The 25,831-nt window shown below is 34.6% G+C and overlaps 1 protein-coding gene across 2 annotated transcripts; it reads right to left on the bottom strand.

Moving 5' to 3' along the window:
- Positions 1-460: 460 nt before the first annotated feature.
- On the bottom strand, positions 461-24,987 carry qtc (GRIP domain-containing protein quick-to-court). 2 transcript variants are annotated; one of them, XM_017621520.1, is made up of 6 exons: positions 24,743-24,987; positions 14,842-15,215; positions 13,760-14,732; positions 10,080-10,178; positions 5,653-5,742; positions 461-1,176 (listed from the first exon to the last, which is right to left on the bottom strand). In XM_017621520.1, the coding sequence occupies exons 1-6, from the start codon at positions 24,743-24,745 to the stop codon at positions 973-975; spliced, it is 1,743 nt and encodes a 580-aa protein (XP_017477009.1). In that variant the 5' UTR covers positions 24,746-24,987; the 3' UTR covers positions 461-972. The 2 variants fall into 2 exon arrangements, with proteins under 2 accessions (XP_017477009.1, XP_017477010.1); XM_017621521.1 differs by lacking the exon at positions 5,653-5,742.
- Positions 24,988-25,831: the final 844 nt, after the last annotated feature.

Consider the following 25,831-nt stretch of genomic DNA (forward strand, 5'->3'; position numbering starts at 1 on the left):
GATCGATAAATGTATAAATCGCTATATCGTTACACAAGTGAAAAAATGGTGATAACATTATTATTTATATCCATTAAGTTATCGATAACAATTTATATGTATCGATAAATCGGTCGAGTTAAGGTATTCCTAAACGCACTCTGATTCTTTTTAACGATTATTTTTCGCACTTCTCACTATTAATCCTAGCACACATTGCATGCGTATGCAAAAATTTATTTTTTACCTGGAAAACGATTTCTTTTTAGTGAAAAAAAAGCTTTATTACATCTTAATTTCAACTGGACGCCAATATCATTTCAATAATTTCATTTAACATAAAATAAATGAAACTGAGATTTGCGATTTTTTATTCAACAAAATGAACATTAACATAGTTTATAATAAAATATAATATCAACCCCATAATATTTATATTTGTATGTATGTATATATTTGTAATAAATAAACATATGTAACTTAAAAAAAAAAACTTTACGAAATTTATTTTAAAACATTAAAATAAAATGAAAGTTATAAAATTTCGCAATTCGAAATATTCTTCGTGCTGTCTTAATTTCTCTTTACCGCCCACATTGCAGCCGCATAGCCGCCTACGTGATAACTATGTATACATACGTACATATATAGATATTTTATTAATTTATTTATCCTACAAATATTTTGCATTTGAAAATATGTATGTATTTAGCATTTCTAATTAAAAACGTATTTTTTCTCAACCAAGCGGTCAAAGGTCAACTTGTTTTTTTGTTTTTTTTTTGGATGCGTCTATACTTATTACTTTTTGTCTTTCTAAGAATTTCGTTTACGCCAACTAAACGCAGCATCTATGTATGTATGTAGGTGTGTGTGTATGTCTCGTAGTGTGTATGTTTGCATTTAACATGTCACATATGTATGTATGTATTTTTAGCTTCCATTTTGTTTATGCCTTCAACTACATATAACGTATGTAAGTATTCGCTTGCACTACTTGGCCGTACGCGCTTTGTTGATATTCTGCTTTTCCGCTTCGGTGAACTCCAAAATGCTCTCGATGGCCTGCAAGTGACCCTGTGAGTTCTCCTTGTCGGTCAAGAAGTAGTAAATGGCGCTCTTGAGGAACTGCAACGTCACCTCCGGATCTACGTGGGTGCGATTCTTTTGCGCTTCCAACAGTCGCCGATAAATTGTCTGCACGTGCGGGAAATGGAGGGAAATAGCAACGTAGAAATAAGAAATGGAAGCGTTTTAAAATATATTTACGCTCAAAGTGCATAAGTATTTACATAAATATTTTTTATTTTTTTTTTGTAGTTAACTTAAAACTTTTAGATACTTAATTTTTTTTTTGATTTTGAAATTATCATAAAAAACATTAACTAAAATTAAATTTGCATTTTTAAAAGATATTTACAATAAATTCTCGAAAAATAATATTGGTGCGAAATGTTTGCGAATTTCATGTAAAGAAAACCATAAAAATATGCTGCCTACCAAACAAACATACAAATGTATGTATGTATGTAGGTATGTATGATTGCTTAAGCAATAAAATATTTTAGTAATTATGTTACTGATGAGCGAATGTACAGTGAGACATTTAGATTATAGACAACTGTTTCTGAATGAATAAAACATAAAACATGAATAGTTAATGGGTGAAGTGATTAGAATATTTTTTTTTTTTTTCAAATGACATGCTAAATATTGATTTCGTTTAATATCTTTTCGTTTCGTGGTATTTGTATTAGAAACTGGCAATATTTTTTTTTTTTTTAAATACACTAAATGTTTTTATAATTATATTTTTGCAGCTATTTAACGCCTAGATCATTCATGAAAAGATAATGTATGTATGTACTATACATCTCTAAGAATACAAAAATATATGGATGTATTTATTTCAATTGGCGACTACATACCTTTATCCATTTTTACTTTTTCATATTTTAAATTTTACTTTTACTTTTTTTGTTTTTTGCTTAACAGAAGTAATTATATTGGAAATAATATTTAATTAAACTTATAAATAAAATAGTATTTGCCTTCTTAAAGATCGATTTTTCGATTGAATTTAGAATGTAGCCTTTAATCGATTTTTTTAAACTTACAATTAAATATTTTCAAATTTTAAACATTATAAATATGGACCGAACATAATTGACCAAAAATGTCGTCAGTTAATAGTGACTTTTTCAAAAAGTGTGGCACTTCAAGATCGTTGGACCCAACAGCCGCGCCTCCGTGACTATAAATAGAAGGCCTTGAATGAAATTATAAGATTCCGCAATCTTAAAAAAAAAAAAGAATTAAAAACCTGAAGTCATTTCCAGCCTCAACACACCGTATGTATGGCTATGCACTCCGCGAGATGGTGTTCTCTCACCCCTGTTGTCTCAGATTGCAGTTGTAAACGACCTTCTTGCAGACAGAAAGAATAGTCGCAGCATCAACTGCTATTAGGCACAGGGGAATCTGGTGGTTAACTGGCTCGGAAGCTGGACAATCTGGTGTTCTGGAGGGCAATGACTTCGTCCCTGAACAGACAGAATACTGCGCCCCCGAAGTGGGTCTCAGCAGCCATTAAAATTGAGCTTGCACTATTTAAAATATAGTATAAGATTCCCTAATTAAAGTCAATAAAACTAGCAAAAATTTAACGTTGGTTTAACTAATCTGCAAAATATTTGGGACCTACACTGGCGGCGGAAATAACAGACTCGTCGTACTTCGAAGAGTTTTGGCTATATTCTTTTAGTTTAAATAAATCAGTTAGTTAGTTAAAATAAATCATTTAAGTGCGAGACTTGTAAATTTTTGGGTTAAAATCCATCGCGAAAATGTCGATTTCAAATTTTCGAATTTTAGAACATGCCTGAAAATTTTCCAACTTTTTATTCAGAATTTTTAGAAAATTTTTGGTATGCAGTTTTGTGCAAGTTTTAATTGGCTACAAAATACCCTTGATTTTTAAGATTTTTTTTGCTGACGGTGTCACGCATTTTTTCTTATACAAAGCATGCTCGAAAATTTTTTTATATGGAAGAGAATGCCTAGCATCGTCAACAAAAAAATTATTAAAAATCAACGGTATTTTTAGCCACTTGAAACTCACACTTTACTGTACTAAAACTTAATTGGCTACAAAACTGCATACCAAAAATTTTTCTAAAAATTCTGAATAAAAAGTTGGAAAATTTGGTGAAAATTTGTCGAATTTTTATAATTTTTGTACAAAGTTTGAAAAGGGGATTTATTTGGTGTTTGTATTAAACATAAAATAAACCGCAGAAATATAGCCAAAACTCTTCAAAGTAAGGCGAGTCTATTATTTCTGGATTATAAATTAAACTATATTCAGAAACACGACTAAACGTGTTGCTCTTATAAGACTACGAAAATGATCGTACCTGGGGTTGAAAATCTGTGGTCACACCTCAATTCATGATAGGTTTGTCTGCCAAGAAAACGGACTAGTGCGAGCTAACCATAAATTTCGACAAAGAGCATAAAGTAGAAATCCCTCGGAGGCAGAAATTCACCCAGAGCCATCCGAGATATATTAACTATATTAGATGTAAATTTGACAACGTTTGTTAATTTGGCTATTTTTTCTTAGTCTTAACTAAAATTTTGATTTAGCTTTATTTTTTTGACCATTTAGCCTTTTATTTGAAAAAGTGCTGGCAACACTGATGGTAGAAGAGCAGTTTACTCTTCAACTTGGTGAGGGTGTTGGAATAAAGAGATATATAAGGCAATGAGTTAGCGGATGAGCTTGCAAGGGTGCGCACTTGCATTCCACTTTCGCTGTCTTAGAAGAGGTGGACCATGACACGCGGTGACACTTAGCAAAATTTTTTGTTAAAACAAAATTTTAAAGCCCACTTGACCATTGATTTTAGTTTTCAACTTGTCAATTCTATTTAGTGGTAATTTACGTACATACATAAGTAGACTTTTTTAATAAAAACAAAACATTAGATATTTAATTTCTTCGATAGCCAATTTTTGCGATCACAATAAACGCAAAATGCCCGTAGCCCGAAATATATACGACAAAACTAATTAAAACACCAAGGATCGAGAAAATTAAATATCATTGAAATAGATTCGAAAGCCCTGAATTGTGATTACACACTTCTGCTTTCACCTTCCTACTCTTACATTTACATACTACTTATGTATGTACGTTAGGGTGGTCCAAAAACAGTAAAATTGTATTGCTCTCACCCCCTAGGATTGTTCTATATCGAAAAAAGTATATCCCTATTTTTTTATTTTGAAATCAAAAAATATTTAGAGGTCGCTCAAAGTTTTCCATGTATTTTTATATATATTTTTCTATCGGAAAACTCTGTTTCTCTCCAAAAGATTCCCAGTAATAATATCCAATTGTTTACTTAATCATTTTTTAATACTAACGACTTTTTATTTGTCGCCCCATTGCAATTTTCGGGGTTTTTGGCGTATTTTTGGATATTATTACTGGGATTATTTTGGAGAGAAACAGAGTTTTCCGATAGAAAAATATTGATTTTTAAGAATTCTATATCATTTCTACGAAAAGTGGTTTTTCTTTCCATACAAAATACATGGGAAACTTTGAGCGACCTGTAAATATTTTTTAGATTTAAAAATAAAAAAATAGGGATATAGTTTTTTCGGTATTAAATAAACGTAGGGGGTGAGAGCATAAAAATTCCGAATTTACTTTTTCACATGCATTTTTGGACCACCTTAATGTACGTACATATGTATGTATGTGTAAACGAACAACAGTTAGAAGCGAGAAAGCGTAAAAAAATGGTGGAAATTTTATAATTAAACGCTATTAGACTTTGTTTAGTGGAACGTCGATATTATTTTTGTTAACGTAATTATTTTTGTTATCTGTGATTTCTTAGTAAGGTTTTTAATTGCACAATTTCCTTTTCTGATTATGTACATTAGGGTGCATCACCTAATAAAAGTTGCATTTTTTCCGGTGGAAATTATAAAGTTTATTATATTTAAAGACCTCTACTAAAGTATTTCGAGCTACTAGAGCAAGACCGATTTGAAAATACCCCCAAAAATTTTATTATTTTGATACCGTTGATAAAATGCTTAAACTCTCTCAATCATCTGAGGTGATTTTTTAGAAATAAATATTTTTATAAAAATATTTTTTTTTTATTTTTACAAAAATATTTTTCTAGTTAGTTTCAAATAGGTCCAGCTCACATAAATCTTAATATTTTACCGAATTATTTTGGCGAAAATCTTAAAGTACATATAATAAATTTTACATTTCCGATGGAAAAACAGTGCCGATTTTATTTTGATGTATGTGATGCACCCTAATTGTGCGTATGTATATTTTTGTAAAGCCTTTTATTTGTGTGATGCCGCACCCCATAGAGATGAAACGAAGGTATGAAATGAAGATACAAAATTTCTGTAGAATATGAAATTTCAACCAAAGCACCGAACAAACAAAAAAAGCCAAAATATGACAAAAAAAAACACCAATACCAAATACCAATTAGCATATAAAACAAATTAGAAATGTACCAAACATAAAAAACATAAATTAAATAATTTTAGAAGAATACGAAAAAATAAAACAAAATTAAATAGAAAAAAGTAAAAGTGTTCTACTAGACTACGAGATTTTTTACAAACCTTCCGGGCGCCAAGAACCCACAACGAAATTGCTTCTTTTGCAGTAAGGAGAGCATGATTACTGCCGCTTTCTTTTCTACACCCAGCTGCCTATAAAATATATGTAGTATATAAGGTTTACATAAAGATAAAAAACGTAGGTACATAGCATGTCTTGTAGTATTTATGTTTTCTAAAAAAAAAAAGAAAGAGATTGGGCTCAAAAAAAAAGGAGTTAGAAAAGTAGTAGCTGTGACTTTCACAGCGAAAGTTTTTTTTGTCTAAAAAAAAATAAACAAAATTATGCTAGATTGTAAACAAAAATATATTAAAAACTGGACGTTAGTCGAACTCAATAAAATACTTGTTCAAAGCAATTAAATAAAATACACGGAAGAATACATTCGGCTATAACTAATTCGTATAAACAATATTTGCAATTTTTTTTTTGTTTTACTTCTATTAACAGCCGCACTTTGCACATGTTAGTAACATAACATAAAAGTTAACTGTTTTCCAACTATTTACGTAAAATCATGCAGTTCATAATCGATTGAGAAAAAACTCAATAAAAAGTTACTTCAAAACGTTTTTTGTTGCCTTGTGTGTTTGTGGAAAGCCTGTAGTTCCGACTGTTTTATTTATAGTGTGAGTACTTAAATATATATGTAACTATATATATATATCTACTTAAATGTTTTACAGTTTTTTATTTTATTTTTATTTTTAACCATGCCCTCCTTGCGTTGCGGCGCATAAAACTTTCAAACACAGCGAGATTATTAACAAAGTGTGCAGTGAGTTTGGCATATTGCATTTGGTGGTAAAAGCTGATAAAATGTGTTAACTTAAAGTTCAATTAGTTATACTTTCCAATAATTGAAAGTTGTTTTAATGTCAAATGATATACATAGGTACATTAATATACATTAGGGTGGTCCAAAAATGCATATGAGAAAGTAAAGTCGGAATTTTAATGCACTCGGTGCTCTCACCCCTTAAGATTGTTCTATAACGAAAAACTGTGTTACTCTTCGAGAGACTTCCAATAACAATACTCAATTGTTTATTTTAAAAGTTTTTAATGCTAGCGATTTTTTATGGGTTTCCCTATTGCATTTTTTTAGGTTTTTAGGGGTCCTAAAAAATTTGTTAATAATAGAAAATTGATAAATAATCAATTGGGTATTGTTATTGAAGTCTCCTGGAGAGAAACAAAGTTTTTCGATCGAAAACTATTAGTTTTCAAGAACTCTATACCATTTCTACGAAAACTTGTTTTTTCCCATATAAAATACATGGAAAACTTCGAGTACTTTGAGCTACTTCTAAATATCTTTTGATTCCAAAATAAAAAAAAACGCATTTTTGGACCGCCCTGGTAAAGACACGCCGTTTTTTTGTGCTTTGCTGAACAAGCGTAAGTGGCGTACGGATGGCAAGCAATTCGCAGTTGTTACCATCCAAAATCCAAAGGCTAGAGTCATCTAAGGGAGTTTTTCAATTATGGTCCAGATTAAAATACTCGAGTGACGGTTGTTTGAGATCTGTATCAAAAGATAATTTAGGTAGACATTCGTACCCAAGAAGGGCTGAGAAAAGTTCTTACCTGCCTGCCCTCTAGAAGGGCTTCTTCTATTTACATTTTCAGTTACAACAACTAATTTTAAGCAAAAGAAAAAACAGACGACTTCAATGCTCATGAGGATCCGAACTCAACCTAATTAGTATGGGCTACCGTTGTGGTATCACCTTTCCGATAAAAAGATAATTATGTGGTCCAAAGTTAGCCGGTAACATACATACGTAAAAAAAATATTCCGTCGATTTGACAACCTTCTCCTTTTTTGAAGTCGGCGAATGAAACATATTTGATTTGAACTAGAAATGGGTGCGGGATACTGGGTGCCACGGTAACGTTTTAAAAATGGCCGGAATGGGCACTATCGGTTTTTAAAAAATTTTCGGACAGGAGGGAACCAAAATCCTTTCCCGCCACTCCCTGCAAAAAGGGCAAATTCCGAAAATTTTCCTTAAAAATGTTCTATGAAGTATACACTTTTTTATACATATTTTATTCAGACGAAAACGAACAGCAAATCAAAACCAAATAATCGGAAGATGCCAGAGCTTTCATTATTTTTTCTTTATTATGTTTTAAAATAAATTTGAGAGACCTGTGATTTTTTTTTAGCGCTCGATTTTGGGACCCACGGGACCTGCTGTACAATTCTGAAAAACGCCGGGATGGGTGGTTTCGGGACTTGAAAATTTAATTTCCGGATGGGATAAATAAATACCTTAAAGAAGTATGCTTTTTACAGCTTTAAGGAAACTCTACCAAAAGATCTTCTAGAAGCCCTTCTATGGGCAGCGGAAGCCACTCCAAATAAAAACAGAAAGAAGCATGGAGTGCGAATTGGAAGGCCGCTTGACTCTAACGACTGCCTTTTGGTAGAGCTTTTAGCTCATGAAATCATCTACTTATTATATGCTAAAAGGCTACCAACAAATTTTAGAAAATGCCCGACCAGAAATCAACAACCCCGCAAGTTGGCTACACTGAGAGAAAAATCAACCAAAAATTGGTTAATATTACCAAATTCAAACTTGAAAAGATATCAACGTAATTTTTTTGTTAATATTAACTATGCCTTGGTTGATATTTTCAACAATGATTTGGTAATATTAACCACAATTTTGTTTACATTAACCAAACTTTTGGTTGGCGGTATTTTCGTTTGAACACGCTAATGTTCTGTACTTCATAGATGCCTTTTCATAATTCGGAGATACAATACAAAAATGTTTGAAATCATTTTAACACGTTGTCACCGACGGGATTAGCAAATAGCAGAAAGCATCTCTACGCACTCAGCTACAGCCGCTTTGTAAATTGGTCTTTAAATGTTCAACTTGAATCAATTTTCTTCGTAATATTAAATATATGTATGTAATATATGTACGTAAATTATGTTTTGGAAGCCACCAAATAAACTAAAGATGAAATTGTCGCATTTTCTTTATCCCGAGACACTGAGTTTTCACATCCAATTTCTGAAAAACCACTACGCTAAAGATATGGGAGGTCTAAGAACGTTATTGAAGGGATAATCGCGAGAGATCCGCCGACGGATCACGCCGGCCGAAAACAAGTTTTGTGGGATTTTTGGGATATATCAAAAGGACGAAATGACTTAACTCGCCTAAGCCTAAACCATAAAAAAATATACTATGGGCCTATGGAATATGGCCTTTATTATGTACGAATATTACTATTTTGTAAACCAATTTATCTTTTTTGAGGTTCCATTTTATCAGCTTCTTTTCGCCAAAACATTCACAATAACTATGTAATTTAAAATATTTACAATCTTTAAGTTTTCTCAAAGAGGATTTTAAATGAAACAATTTTTGTGTTTTTTTTTTGTTGTTAAAGTCCTTGCAAATTTTCGCAAATTTTTTTAATGAAGCCAGAAATTTCAGTGTATAAAACTATGTAAAATATAAAAAAGCACAAACAGTTAAAACTTAAATAATTATATATGCACACATACATATAAAAGAAAGTTATATTGCGTAAAAACGTATGTAAAAAAAAAATTGCACAATTGTGGTTAAAATAAATACAATAACTAAAATTCGTACTCGGTTAATACTACATATTCGCTAAAACAAAACTTAAACAGATCAATAAATAGTCATTATAAATTATGTTGCTATTAAAGTTGTAATTTGTAACTGTGTTCTAAGCTACGTAATCATGAAAATCATTCGCGATGCTCTTTCAAGTAAAAAAAAGCAAATGAATCGTAAAAAAAAAAAACTAACAACTAACGAATAATTATTGCATTCGCATTCGCTATGCATTTGATTGGACTTTAAAATTTGCTTAGAAAACAAATTAAAGCAAACAAATGTTTACATATGTTAATTTATGTAAATGATGTTGTATTGTTGGTGTAGGTGACGTATGAAATTTAATCAAAACATAATAAGACAAAATGATTTTTGCAAATTAGTAAAAATGTACTTACAAATGGATGAGCCCACAAATGCGTAGGTCATTGTTATTTTAACGCTTGTATGAGAAATGTTTGTACGAAACTTTTGAACTTCTAAATACAGAAAATAATTAATTGCCACCATGTAAAGTTCACAATAACAAATTAACATAAAAACGAACCATTTCGAACTTTTTTTAGTTACAAACTTAGTTACGAACGAATGCAAAGTGTATGTATGTATGTATGTATGTAACTAGTACATTAATGCAACTTGTGATAGATATAAATGTATGCATGTATGTATGTAATTAATTAGAAGAATTATGCAAATTGTGAAATATGCAACATACAACAACACTTATGTATGTATCACAATGCAAATAAATGTAAAATGCAGAAAAATATTGAAAATAATATAAGAAATATTTTGAAAAATCTTACGCGTATATTTTCCAATTCATCTTGGGTACTTTGCAACTGATGCAGCAACTCATTGATAGATACTTTATTATCCGGTGCTCGATGTGCCAATTCGAGAGCCTGTTTAAAAGAAAAGGAAATATGATAAAATAAATTGTCTAAAATTTTATAGGGCAGCTAAAATAAACATATATACCATGTAGGTAAGGGTGGTCAAAAAATACATCAAATTTTAAGCTTTCTCTTGAAAATAAATATTTGAAACTAAAATGTCAGTTGAGCTGTTAAAACTCGGTGTCCCATTTAAGAGACTTCCAATAATAATGCCCAATTGTTTATTTAACCATTTAATACTAATTATTTTTGATCGGTCACCAAAAATCCCAAAAAATGGATTTAGGGGACCCATATAAAATCCTCAGAATTAAAAAAATGGTAAAATAAACAATTGGGTATTATTATTTGAAGTCTCCTGAAGAGAAACGGAGCTTTTCGATCGAAAAATATTGATTTGCAAGAATTATATACCATTTCTACCAAAAAGTGTTTTTCCCCATATAAAATACATATATAATATAATCTTTGTAACAAAAAATACGGGAATTATTTTTTTCCCATTTTTAAAAATCCTAGGGGGTGAGAGCTAAGCAATTTAAACTTTTTTGGGACCACTCTAATATATGTAGGTACAATAATTGAAAAAATTTGAATTCAGAAATAACGAAAACATCAGAAAAAAATTCAAAAACTGCGTTTAGGCAATGAATGGCGGACCTTCTTGACCTCCTTTCCCGAATGGTCTTAATCTTTTCTTTAGAGCCAAATAAGAAGCACCGTCTGCCCAACAATTTGTCCAGTAAAACACTTTTCCACGAAAAATCGGAAGGTTTATCTTCACAGAGAGCAACAAAATCAACTCAGGAGTTGGCCCAGGCATCAATCCTCGTATCGAAAGCTCACTGCTTTTAGCAGCTACAGCGAATGCCTTTCAGAAGGCCTGTAAAATTTTTAAGCCTCAAATTCGCGCAAAACAAAAGCTGCTACAAATATTTGGGGTAGCCATGCCGTCCTAAGGGCTTTAGACGGTGACATTTTAAAAGAGTTCAGGGAGAACGTTGTGGACGACAGGGGAATGAGGACATGCTCTACAGGCCTTTCTCCCGTTCCGTCTGGAAACAACATTTTCCAACTATGGCTTTTTGCATTATCGCAGACATTTTCTCTTATCCTTGAGAATTTCGACTGTTTCGCCATCTCTTAAGAAAAGGCGCAAACGCCGGCCCAAACAATCACAGTCACAGAGCCTCGTCGGTCATTAAAATATGCTTCCAAAAATCATATTCAGCGCGAACTAGAGAGGCAACGGGACCCGCTAGACCCACTGTACTAATTTTAAAATGACCGGGACCCGGGTTAAAAATCTGAAAAACATCGAGAGGCGAGTTCGCGACCTGAAAATTTAATGCTGGGACGGGCGGGATCGGGATCGAATATTGGGTCTCGCGCCATTCTCCAGTGCAAACCATTCAAGTGACTATTTCGTACCGCGCTGTTTCGGTGTGTGAAATTATACTGAATTGACGTTTAAAATACCCGAATACTAGAGTCAATCGATTAATATGTGTCAAAGTTATTCAGGGTTTTAGCAACCGACATAAAATATGGCGCACCCGTTAGTAGTTTGTAGTTTGGGCATCTGATAATTGCGAAATTGCCAGAAATGAATCTGCTGCCAAGAAGGATTCAGCATCGACTTTAATCGACGATCGGATCGTACCTTCAATTAGAAGAGATATGTCAATTATGACCTTGGGTGTTTAAGAGATCTGTCACCTGTATCTGATCGCTTCTGTTAATCGATAATTTTCATCAGCCAAAGGGAGACAGTTTTGTCATTCGTTTATGAGAGTGTAACGATTTGCAGATGCATTCCGGTGCATGTAACAGGCCAACTAAGTGCCAAAGGTGATAATTTACATAGAAGGTTTTGCAGTATCACCGATGATATGTACTATGTATGTAGGAATGTATATACAGGAATTGAGGGACAGCCGATAAACAACTTTAGAAAAACACACAGACTTAAAACCCAAACCTGGTACTGCAAGGTTAATAACGGTACTTAACCTTGAAACTTTACATGTCGAGGTTTTTTGAGAACTCCCATTTAGTCTGTCCAGGAATATACCAAAAGTTTTCCCAAGTCACTTTTACCTAGGATCCAAATCAGCCTAATTGCGAACGGGCGAGGGGTCACGTATACCCTGTTCTGGTTGCATACACCTTCTCTAACCCCTCCGTTCCGACCGATCTGGACCTAACTATGTATCCGTCTGGGGAATAGATGTAAGCAGCCGGAAATTCTAAACTATGTAATTGCAAAAACAGTAAGATTTGTGTGACTTAAGTAGCTGTTAGACGTGGCAAGTGCAAGTCCTTTTCAAAAGTCTGTCAAACTCAAGAATTTCCGAAAGAGATTGCAGGAGCAGTTACACCTTGAATGCAAAGTGACTTTCGAAAGCACTTCTTATTTCTGAAAATGAAACTTTCCGATACCACTTTTTGTCTGTTTACACGGTGAATGCAGACAAGTCCACTTTCAACTTTGTTACCAGACATTTTTATGCTTATAACAAAATTAATGACCTGCACAATTTGCTAAACCTGCTAAAATGTGCACAAAATAGTCGCAAAATATATAATACATATCAGTAGAATAAATTAATTTTTAAATTTTTTAAATTTGCATAATTTCAGTTGCAGTTATGTCTTGCAATGTTTATTTCCGAAAGTGCAAAAAGGACTTTCTGGCTGTTTATGCAGGAAAGTAGACTTAGGGTTTCGCATTTTGTCAGCAAAACGCGTAGAAAAAGTGCTTGCATTGCCACGTTTAGCCGCACCTTTAAGATCAGTTAAATGGAAAAATATAACAATCGAATCTCCGCTAAATTAACGTTCCTCCTAAGAGTATTCTTAAATGAGCCAAACAAATATTTCGTGACTTGTGAACTCCATATTCTTTTAATGATTTTTTACTTGTAGTACCCTGCAAAAATCGCGACTACTCCATGCATGCGTGTAAAGAGTACTCCCTAAGGACCAAAGAGTACTCCAAAATTAACCACAACTCTTATAAAAAAATATGGTCCAATTAACATTGCGATGTCCTAGGGCAGGACCATATACTCCATCCCTGCATTACATCAGAGTAGCAAAAACCAATCCAACATATTAACAATGGCGTTGTTGTTATATTTTTTCATTTGTACACGCTTTTGTTCTTCACTTCTCGGATGCTTTTTCGAAGTTAATAAAAACCAAAAACAAAAATTAAAAATTACATGTTGCCTCTGACGGCATTCGAACCCGAACATACTGGGAGCTAAGAAATAACAGCGAGCATCTCTACACGTTCAGCTACAGGCAGACATGCAAATGTGCTTTCAAATGCTCAACTTCAATCACATTTCATTAATCAACGTGTAGTGATCGGGTAACAAACAATAAGCTGGCCCAGAGACACGAATTGGGCCGCTACAGCATGACAGAGAAACACTTTTGTAAGTACTCCAATATACCACAAATAGACTACATGGTCCAACGATTTTTGCAGGGTATGTCAGAAGACTGGACTAACTACGCCTGCCCTCCCTAAATCAAGCGATCACATACATACATATATTCACTTCACCCACACTCACCTGATCGGCGCGAGCAATTCGTTCCGCCTCCTGTCCCTTCTGGTACATATGCAGATACATTTTATTTTGTTTCTCCTCATGTTCGGCCAGCTTACGCTGCAAGTCTTCCAAGTGCTTCTCCAATTCTCTAATACGTTCTTTGGCGTGCTCATAGTCGGGCACAATATCGGCATAGCGTGTATTACATTCAGCCAATTTTTGCAGCAACGCCTCCACTTTATCGTTATGTGAACGCTTCATTTCGCTGCTAGCGCTATCTTGTGTACGAATCAATTCTTCAATTTTCTGTTCATATATACGTATAAGCTCTTGTCTTTGCAGTTCATAGGCCTTCATGGTGGCAGCGTAATCTTCCTCTTCGTCAACAGTGCCGCCGTTACCGCCAGCAGCGCAACTCTCATGATGAACTCCACCGCCTGCCGCCGCACCAATTGCCTCATCACTGCCACATGCAATATCCTGCGTATGAGCAACATACGACGAATCTTTCGAATGCACTGAAAGATCCTCAAAATGACCCGAATCGGCAAAGGAACTTTGCATTTCCGACGACAACTGCTGGCTGGTATGATGCAAATGCTGACTGTGTGTATGCAAATGATGCTGATTCGGTATGTGACGTGGACTGGATTTGGTTGCATCATCGACCATATCAACAATGGGTGAGACATCTTGCGACGTTTTCAGTTCGGCTTCGCGCACAGTGACGGCATCGCTGGAGGCAGAACGCTCCTCAGGTGAACTCAGCGAGGCTTTGAATAGGCGCAGCTCGACAACTTCGCGTGTGAGACGCAATATTTCGGAATCCTTCTGTTCAAGATCTTGACGCGCCAAGCAAAGCAACTCCTTGAGGCGACGTATCTGACGTGCGGCACGCTGTGTGGGCGTTAAATAGTCGGGACCCACTTGGCCGGCATAATTGGAGCAATGGACGACATATTTCATCTTGCGGCCACTGAACGTAGTGCCGTTGCTGGAGGGGGGATGACAAGTAAAGAAAAGAAAAAAAAAACACACACCAAAAGAGTGGCGAAAATCAAAAATTGTCTATGTGTGAATTAAAGTATCGCTTAAGTACTTACCGCGCAACATACGGATGCTCACAGGACATGGTCGAACGGCCCGATGTGGTGGTCGCAAATGAATACATCGAATCTAAATCATCGTCCAGATACGTGCACGGCGAATCCGGTGTCACGGGTGGTGTCTTTGGCGTTAGTTTGGTCGTTTCCTGTGCGGTCGTTGGCGAAGATTTCACGTAGCGTGTGGTAGTGCCTGCTGCAGCGTTATTGGGCGTTTTCGGTGTCGAGGCTGTGGCGATCCTATTGCCGGCACTTCCGCTTCCTGTTGGTGTGGTACCTGGCGCTGCTAATACTGCTGCTGCTGTTGCTGTTGCTGTTGATTTCGTCGTAGTCGTTGTCGATCGTTCGCCGCCGCTGCCGTTCAGATTCAAAGACTGTATGTGTGGCGTAGAGAAAGGTTGAAATGTTATTAAAATGAAAAATTAGTTTTCGGGCAATGAGAGCGCGCGCGCGCGCGCATTTGTCGACGCCCAACGGACAGTGGGCAGTGGGCTGCGCGCAAAAAAAGCAAAATATAATACACATACATATAGCCTATGTATGTATGTGCATATGTACATATGAATAGATAGTACTAACCGAGTAGTGTGTTTTCAATACTTTCTACTTATGTATGTGGTGTTGATTTTGATAGTGTCTTGGGCAGTTGTTGCTATTTGTTTTTTTTGTGGTTAATTACTACTAAGCGCTCGCTCGATTGGCTTCCAATTTCGTTGTTTTTATTTCTACAAAAGAAAAAAGGCTTCTTTTTTTTACAAAATGTGAAGGTAAACGCGTACTTTTCGCACGAAAAGCCCGCTTGCTGGCTACTACAAATTTTATGACGAACTATTTAGCTGCTTAGCTGATGAATTACTGCCGCTGCAAGCTGCGCAAAACGCTTGCAGTTACTTACAAAAAAAAAAAAAACATGCAAAAATTAAACAAAAATTAGGTATTCAATGTTTGCGTGCCGCATAGCTACCGCGAACCGCGCTAACCACTCGAGCATAATTTTTATTTATTTTCACTTTTTTTTTCTTCTTCTCAATGAAGCCAATGTGCTGCGGCAAACAGAAAATTGAGAAATAACCGCATGAATCGCATCATTCGCTGCTTACAATTTAACGTCTTCAGCTGCTAGATAATGCTCGAACATGACCACTAAATGATTAGCGCTCAAACAAAAAAAATATATATAAAAATAAGTATCTAAGCATTAGAAATAAAAGAAAAGCCAAGTGCTAAGCGAGCGAGCGAGCTCATTTTAATAGCTTTAACATAAATAGTTGCGGCCAATTTTCTGCTCGAACTAGCCCAATGATCGATGTGCCGGATAAGGTGGACCAGTCAGTGGATAATGGTCGGATAAAGTAAAGTGGTCATATGAAAGGAAATAAGTAGTAAAAACCATTAGATTAGCAAATTTCTTATTCTCGTTTTTCTCTTGCTTAGTTAATGACTGAAGCGTACGCTGTTAATCTATCGCTTGGCCACAACACCTTTCCACCACAAAATTTCGAAATTTTCTCAGAAATCTTTACTTCTTTTATGCGCCGCACAGTGCACGATTTTAGGGGAAAAAGGGGCAAATCAAATATTTCGAGAACGAGCAGAGATAGCGAAATAAATATAACGGTGTTTTAAAGCTTTTGAGTTGTTAAATTCACGAAAATCAATCTCGTTGCATAAAGAATTAACTTCATCTATAAAATTTAATTCAATATAGTGGGTTTTCAAAAGTATTTCGTAAGGCAATTGCCAATTCTGGCAAATATACTGAAAGCTCTTTACTGTCTTTCGAAAGACTAATTGAAAGTTTTGCTTACGGGGAGGTGTTAAATTTATGTCGGTCGTTTATAAAATTAATATTTTTTTAAATTAAATTAAATTTAAAAAAAAAACATATTTTCCCTTTTAAACCAATAAAAACCAGTGAATAAAATTAGAAATGAAAAATAATCCATAAAGTGAAAATAAACCAAAAATAATATATATTTTTTTTTAATTCAATGAAGTTAAAAAACTATTTCTTAAACTAATGAAATTTAAAAATTAAATTATAAAAAGAAAAACAAGTACTAAATCAAGAAAAGAAGCTAATACTCAAAAATTAAACAAAATTAAAAAATATTATTTTTAAAACAAAATCTAAAAATTAAAAGATAATTAAATTAAAAAAGACAAAAAAATAAAATCAAAAAATGTCTGCTGGCTTTGCACATCCATGATACGGATGCGACTCCTGCTAAAGTCTAGAAAAAAGAGTCTAATGAGGAGGTGTAGTGATCTCCGAAATAGCAGCTATAACTTCTACTGCTTAGACTTTTTCCATTTTTCCTAAAAAAACAACAACATATTCGTGGTACAAAGCCTAATAACAATATTGAAATGAATATTAATACTTCGTTGCTTTTTCCATTTTTTCCTCAAAAAGAAAAGAAAAAAACATTAAAAAAAAAATAAAAATATTGAAATAAATATTTATACATCACAATAATATTTGCAAATAAAATAAGATTCTTAAAATTAAATGAAGTTAAAAAAACATAGTTTTCTTTTTTAAACAATACAATCAAAAATTAAGCTAAAAAAACATCATTTAAAAAACAAACAAATAAAATGTGTAAAAGTTAAAAAAAGTGTCTATCGTTTTAAAACAATACCATCTAAAAATTTAATAAAAAAAAGAAAAAAAAACATTAAATAAATTTCTACAAATTAATTGAAATTAAAAAAATATATATTTGTGCTTTGCTCAAACGGCTATTGCGACTATTGGAGCGACGCGAGCTAAATTATATACAAGTGGTTTCTGTCAAAATAGCTTTTCACCACGAGTGGTGAATGAGAGACCTTTTTTCAAAAACTTTTGTGCTAGAACAACAAAAGTCTCTCTAACTATCTTACCACCTGTCTTTCATTTGTCTTACGAAAGACTTTTTCCTATCTTAGCCAGAATTGCCCTGTCAATTTAAACATTTCTTCTTTTTTTTATGTTCTTTTAATTTTTAGATTTTGTTTTTTTTTTGAAAGGATAACTTAATTTAGATAATAAAAATTAATTTTATGTATTCTTTCCTTTGTTAATTTAATTTTCTTTTAATGTTTAGATGTTGGATATTCTTAAAAAAAATTTTAATTTCATTAAAGTTTTAGGAACTTATTTTGTTTTTTTATTTTTTAAATAAAATTATTTCTCTTCTTTTAGTTTAATTCTTTTTTTATTTTTATATTTTATTGTTAAAAAAAAAATATTTTTTAAATTTTATATAATTTAAAAATTTTGTTTGAATTTCCACACACACTCTTGCAGAACAAAGTACATGTAAATTTTTGTATTTGTTCTCCTGCTATCACCTTATATTAATTCACCTTGCCTTGACCTCGAATGTGATTTTCAAAAGTAAAATTTTAGTTAAAGACAGCATACAAACATAAATTAAAAATGCGTTTGTTAATTCTTCTGACCTTGAAAATTTTACAACTAATCAACTTTAAAATACCGTTACATTTAATTCGTTATCTTTTCTCGTTCTCGTTCTCGAGATATATTAGATTTTATCCCTTTTTTTCCAAAATCGTACACTGTGCGCCGTTTGGCCGGCCCCTTCTTTGTTGCCTAATTTTCCATCTCACTTTTTGTTAACAGCTACACTCTCCTGCCTTTTACCACCATAATTTAGACACCGTGACATTCAAGCAATTATATGTATGTATTTAGATATTTATGTTCTCAAGCGCTACGGACATTTTAAATTATGCCAGTTTAGAAAGGTCTCTGACCACAACCGGTGAAGTTAGTTGGCTTGCGTTTGAATTTTTTATTTCTTTTGCAAGTTTGTATACTTTGGTTTTTTATTTTATTGCCTTACAAGGTATTTGAATTCGTTTCTTTATCCTATGAATGTAACTATTTTTTTCTTCAGGATTATGTACACTAACTAAAAAACTACTGTTATACCTGATTTTGCATTAACTGCGTTGAATCTGTACGATCCACCCGGCAGTTATATTTCCCAAAAAGTGAATTTTAAGCGAGCTCCTTTTATAGATCTAAGGTGCGATATGATCTTTGCTTAAAAATTACTTGTTGAATACACACATTATTGGAATTTCGAGATCGAAAATTTAATCTCTTCGTTTCACCCTAATGTATTTACATAGGACATACATATGTACATATACGAGTACTTATGCCAGTTTGGTGCTCTGAGGTATTCTTAAAGAAAAAATCTAAAGTAGAACCACATCTGGCCTAGAAATTTGAGTTTCTGTGCTATTTGAACCGTATGTACATATGTACATATAACGCGTATTAAAAACTAACAAATATTGGCAACTATAACTATCTTAGGTAAATGTATGTACATATATACATACTTGCATACTAGTTCATAAGTATGGAATTATTTATTTTTAAATAAAAAAGTAGGTTAATATGTTTCGCCATTACCTATGTTTGTATGTACGTATTTATATACCTAACTATGTATGTATGTATATATGACCAAAACGTGAGAATCTATGCAACTATGAGGCAAGAAAATACCAAATACTTACGACTACATACTACTAAATTTGTATGCATGTTAAAATGTTTCTGCCACGTTTTTCAGGTTGATGAATGCAAAGACAGTACCCGTATATACTTACATACCTACGTACTTCTAAGCATTTCATGCGAATTGTGTTGCAAAAAAATATAAAAGTGTACAAAACAAAAAAAACCGCTTAAAAATGTGGAAGCGTCAAAAACCTGAATAAGTGACACTTTTCCTGCCATAAAAATAGGCTTTTTCCGTACTAGTAGTCATAAATATGTATGTGGATGTCGCAATCATACAAGCCCTGCAAGAAAATAGTACTCGAAAGTAGTTAAACAAAAGACAATCAGTCAATTGACTGCAAAATATATAATTTTACCGATCTTAATAAAGTAATGTACATTCATATTTAAATTAGGGATGGGAAATTCGACTCTCGAAAATCGACTTTTTGCTGAAAAAACTCGACTTTTTTAAAAGAATGTAACTCCGTGTTGCGAGTAAAAAGCGCTATCAAAATTCTGTAGTAGTCCAAATGAACGTTCGGTAAGTAGGGGCGACAGACTATATGGTAGGCAATTTGGACTTCAGCTGTAATGTGCAAGCGTTATTCCCATTCAGAAGTGACTGGAGAAGAGACCGCGCGGCTGATCGAGAAGCGATCTCTCTATACACCGACGTATCTAAGATGGATTTCGGTGTAGGAGCGGGAGTCTACTCCGAGGAACTCGGTGTGGCTCTATCTCTACAGTTGGGAAATGATACAAGCATCTTCTAAGCGAAGCTCTAGGGATCCTAGAAGCATGTAAAAACCTAGGCAATAGAGTCGGGTACAAGAGTAAAGCAGCAATATATACTGACAGCTACGCGGCGCTATTGGCAAATCGCAAATGGAAAGTGATACTGAGCTCAGACTCGCAGTCAACTACCGTCTCTTTTGTGTGGGTTCCCGAACATAGGAACATAGAAGGCGGATAAGCTGGCGAAGGCAGAAGCCGGTTTGGATGAATCCCAAGCAGTGACACTCGGTTACCCCCTTGGAATAGTCCAAAGAGAGATTAATTACTACGCATTTCCTTGAACTGGCTAAACGCAGGTGATCAGATATACAGACTTGTAAGATATCGAGAAAACTATGGTATAACTATAACAGGGCGAAAATATGTCCTGGGCGGCGACCATGAAGCACTGCAACCAACCAATCAACCAACTAGGTCGTAGATTTCTGTATCTCCAACATGGGATCCCAATATGTTAGCCGAGGACGGCCACGCTGAAAATATGACAGAAAGGGCAACAGTCTCTTGTATGGCTCTGCATATCAGTTCTGGGATAAGAAGAGAGGTTGGAAGGACTCTCATTAGCGGTCTGCCACCGGAAAATAAAAGAGGCATCAGGCTTCTGAAGCAGTTTCGGTGCACCATCCATCGAAGAGAGTGGTGCTTCTAGAATGCAATAGAACTTTGTTCAATTACTTCGGTTCCAGCCTTATGATATCATGTAGTTCAGCCTAGAAGACCTTCTTGGTTTCGAAAAACGACTGCTCTCCCTGGCTGGGCGGCAGGGACTCTGCGAACCTTAGCAGACTAAACCGGATTGCTTGCTTGACAAAAGGTAGGCACATAGCGGAGGTACAATGAGCAACCATTTTAGAGTCTGCGACAATATGGCACTTTAAAACTTTGGATTTAAAAACAAATGTTATGAAGGAAGAAGGAAAGACGCACGCGAAAAATAAAGTATGAAAAAGCTTTATCCAACTGACTGCCGCGTTTGCCCGAAATCCAAACCAAGCTAAGTCAACAGAATCAGAGAAGATAATGGGCAAGCTAAGTAACTTAGACCACGACTTACATTCTTATCTATCTTCAGATTTGGCTCTTTGCCTTTCTTTGCCTTCGGGTAATCAAAAGCGGTAATCAAAAAACTCTAAAATGGAGATATCTTACTATTACATACCAGGAAAACTTGTTGTTTATTTTATTACTTAGCGCATGAAACAGTCTGATGCGTCAGAAACTACACTATATCATCTGGTTTCAACACGTCTGTCGTGTAACACTGGTTGAAATTAGAAAGGTTACTACTGTAGCTGCAGAACAAATGTTTTAGCTGCGCAACAAGGTATCTTTTTAGGCTTGCGTGTACATAAGTATTTATGTACATACATACGAGGGACGCCTGATAAGTTAACGACTAAGGTACTTTGCGAGATGCCTCATCATCTCGTTACTGATAACACTAATTGCGTGAGTCATTGTTAGTTTACATAAATAACACACCTTTTTTTATTTGGTTCATTATCTTTTGCACTTGAAAAAAAAATTAAATTGTGCTGGGTACCGTGAATGCTCACGCCGCTCAATAAGCAGCGACGATTGTAGAGTTTTGAAGATTGTTTTGTTGCTGTGTCAGAGTGATTTGGATGAAATTGCAACTGCATTTTAACAATTACTAAAACCTACCTTTGCTGTCTGGGAAGTTGAGATCAGTATAACGCAAAAAGGCCATACAAGCTGTTCTGAGTAGTCTTTTAATAAGTAGTTTTCTTGAAAATGTTTGTTGTTTGAAAAAGTTAAAACTGTTCTGAGTAGGAGAAAAGCCAATAAAAGAATTCAAAGTGGCACAGTCGGCGTCGAAGATTATAGCTACAATCTATTGGGATAGCTAGGGAGTTTCATTAATTGATTGACTTGCCTAGAGGTACTACAAGGAAGCATAGTACTGCTAATTTACTAGGCCAGGCAACTAAGGCAGTCGTACAGAGAAGATGTGCCGAATTGGAGCGCACGCTACATGAGTTGCAAGGGATGCCCCGAAAGCTATGCACTTAACAGTGCGTAAATGGATGAATCGAAGTGGCATTTTGCCTTTTTTTCGATTTAAAAAAAAATACGGAGACAAAGATTTTCAACAAACCGACATATGCGAGCAGGGGAACCACATTTCCCGCTCATTAAGTACCGCCGCCGAAGAAGTAATCGGATTTCAGCGAGCCCGAAAGAACAACTGGTACAATGAGGGGTGTCAAGAAGCTGCAGATAAAAAATATGCCTATTAAGCTATGATCGACCGCAACGCCATCCATGTGGAACCATTATATGGAACTGAAGAGGAAAGCGAGACGTATTTTCCGCAATAAGAAGAGCGAGGCCGAAATACGTGAGTGCGAAGAGCTTGAAATGCTGGCCGACAGGAAAAACGCCGGAAATTTTTATCAGAGAGTTAGACGACTTACGGAAGATTTAAAAATCGGGGCAAACTCATATACGAACAACCATGGCGGCCTAGTGACCGATGTCCAGAAGGTACATAAATTATGGAGGGAAAAGACGAATAAGACCAACCCGAACCGATGACGATGGAGTCGATGTCCCACCGCCTTATTATGACGAGGTACGCACAGCGATTACGCGGCTGAAAAACAACAAAGCTACTGGAGCTGACGGCCTGCCAGCCAAACGATTCAAGTACGGCGACGAAGAGCTATGAAGGTGAATTCATCAACTCTTATGCAGAATATGGTNGGACAATGAAAGCAGCGGATGAAGTGGCTCTTGGAGTATTCGAGAGAAAGATTCTGCGAAAGATGCCTATACCTATCAGCCGCCCCTCGTACGAATGTCATCATTTGTTTATTTCGCCTTTTTATTTTCTTTCTCTCAAAGAACAAGCCCCACAACACACCGGCTAAAAAAATGGTGCCCAGCCTTTTGAGTGCAGATATTAAATTATGCAATTACTACAGCACTTCTGTCGCGGTACGAAGCAAGTATTTATTAAAAGGTAGCCTGAATAGGTGTGCTAAGGGCCGCAAAGTCATACATAGGGCAGCAAGAGTGTTGGCGTATGCATATATACATATGTATGTATGTAGTACACTGGTACACGTGTGGGCTCAGTATTTGAGTGTAGGTAGCACAGAAAATCAATAGAAAAACTAATGACATATACATAACTACATACGAATGTATGCATATGCATTCAGCAAAAAAAAAAAATTATGAATATATAAAAAAGGACGTGGAAGGAAAAAACTTTCAATTAAAACAAGCATAGTTACTCAAATGGCAGAGAAAATCACAAAAACAAAAAACGAATGGGAGCTAGTGATTTGTATGAATTAAGCACAAACATACATACATACATATATATATATGTACGTACAAAAGCAAGGAACCAAGTGATAGTGATTATTGGAAATATCCTGCCAACAAGTACATTTTTGTATGTACATATGTATGTATGTATGTATGTATGTTGTGTGAACTTAGTTTTATTCCTGCAAGGTTTTTGTAATTTGGCATTGCGCCAGTATTTTAATCAAAGCTTATTTAGGAAACAGCAATACTAAAAATTTTGCAACAAATTAGCAGAGAGAGAAGGTTCGAAAGAATATTAATTACTTGGGGTAAACAGAAAACGAAAAAAAAAAAATGTATTGTTGGTTCTTAACTTGTGATGAGAAAATTAGCTGTATACTGTAATAGGGAAAATCAGTATAGAGGACAACCATTTCTATAGCAATAAGGACTTTATTGAAAGGTGCCTGTGTGGGCGCCTTAGTACGAATGTATGTATGTATCTACATATGTATACTCACACTAACTTTAAAGAGCGTAATATAAGAGGTGGGGCGGGTAAATTTGGAGGAAGTTTTCAGAAAAAGATAAGGGCAGAAATTGATTCCTCATACCAAAAAACCCCTTCTAGCATGTTTTTAGACAAATTGTAAGCACTTTTTTACAACACTACAACAAAATGCTAGGAAACCTATTTTCGCAATTAGGCAAAATCTAAACTGATTTTAGAACCATGGTTTCTTCGGCAAATTTGCTTAGAATTATACGTAGAATCCTTTTATGTTATACACTCATCTCTCATACAAATTGACATTCAAACTTTTTAGGAAAACAACAAAACAAATATTTAAAAAAATAAAAAATAAAAATTCTAAAAACATTTCACTCTATCGCAGGTATTAAAATTGTGCTTATTTTCTGCAAACCAAACTTTCACAATCTTATTTTATTCTAAGTGTGTTCCGAATTCAGTAAAGATTTCTTTACGAAACTTCAACAAAAATCATAAGAAGTAGTTGACACGAACACGAAAAGAAACTTCTTTACAATTACTTAGAGAAAACACTGGACAATTTCTTCACATCGCATATTTATTTGCATGAATTGTTTTACCGATTTCTACCGAAATTTCGTAAACGATTCGAAGTACTTTTCTCTTATAAAATCGAAAATAAATCTGAAAGGCGAAAAATGGTTTCTTTACGAATTCTTTAAAATTTACTTTTTACTTTTGCATAAAATTGATTATTTTTCACTACCTGTAACACTAAAAAATGTTCTTTAGCAATTTACCATCGATTAAATTGAATCCTTGCTCTCAACTTTCCATAACAACATTGGCACAATGCCAGCTTATAATTAAGCGCATAAGAGCAGAGAAAACAAACAAAAAAAAAACCAAGAAATTAAACTTGCAAAATTAAAATTATTGAATTTTTTTCTCTACACAATTTGCAGCAACACTTTTACTTAAATTTTTTTGTTTTAAATCTAGCGTAAACACTTGCACATCGCCAAAACAGAAAATCAACTAAGCCTACACCTGAGTTTGAAAGCTACAACCTCCAAGTAGCTAGCCAGCCAACGAAGGTCCAAAAAGCAAACATTTATGGTGAGGAATGACAGGAATTGATGGAACACGTACTTATTTACACTACTAAACTTATGAGCGGGGAGGTTCTCCATTGCTTACTTTTTCTACTTCCTGTTCCATCTCACCATCAACGACGCTCAACCACACATTTCATGGTTGGCATGGGAAAATTCCGATTTTTCAAAACATCAACAAAAATACATCCCTTATATTGAAAAGCCATAAAGAGAGTGAAAGGCGCTTAAAAGAGAGTGTGGGAGAGAGAGAGAATGAGAGCGCGAGAAGGTGCCCACTCCAAACATGGCAATCTGACAATTCGTCTGCTAGACAAATCTAGTAGCGGGCTATGTTCTTCAAAAGGGTTGCTGTCCCCAAATCAGCGGAAGTGGAGGCCCACAAAGGAATTGTTTGTAACTTTAGTGGTATTCGTTTGTTTACTTGTACTCGACCAAAACATTTGTTTGTTGAGGGGGTTCCAAAGCTCTTGTTTGGTACAAGGACAACAGCTGGCACTTCACGTAGATTTAATGTTTACAGTGTCTTATTTGCGAAATAAATCGCTTAAATTTTTTTTACAATATTTTAAAGACAAAAATCTGATAGGAAACTTCGTAAAGAATGGACGTAAAAATTTACTCTATTCTACATATACATCGAGCCTTAACCGCCAAAAAGACATAAGCAACATTTTTTTCAAAATTTTCTTTTTGTTGCAGAAATGTTCCCAGAGCATGTAAATTCATGAGGGCTCGATACGTATAAGAACATTACCGCAAAGGAACTATTTA

Source organism: Rhagoletis zephyria, unplaced genomic scaffold (genome assembly GCF_001687245.7).
Source record: "Rhagoletis zephyria isolate East Lansing unplaced genomic scaffold, Rhagoletis_zephyria_1.1 Rzeph_scaffold_02489, whole genome shotgun sequence".
In the NCBI taxonomy this organism is placed as follows: Eukaryota; Metazoa; Arthropoda; class Insecta; order Diptera; family Tephritidae; genus Rhagoletis; species Rhagoletis zephyria.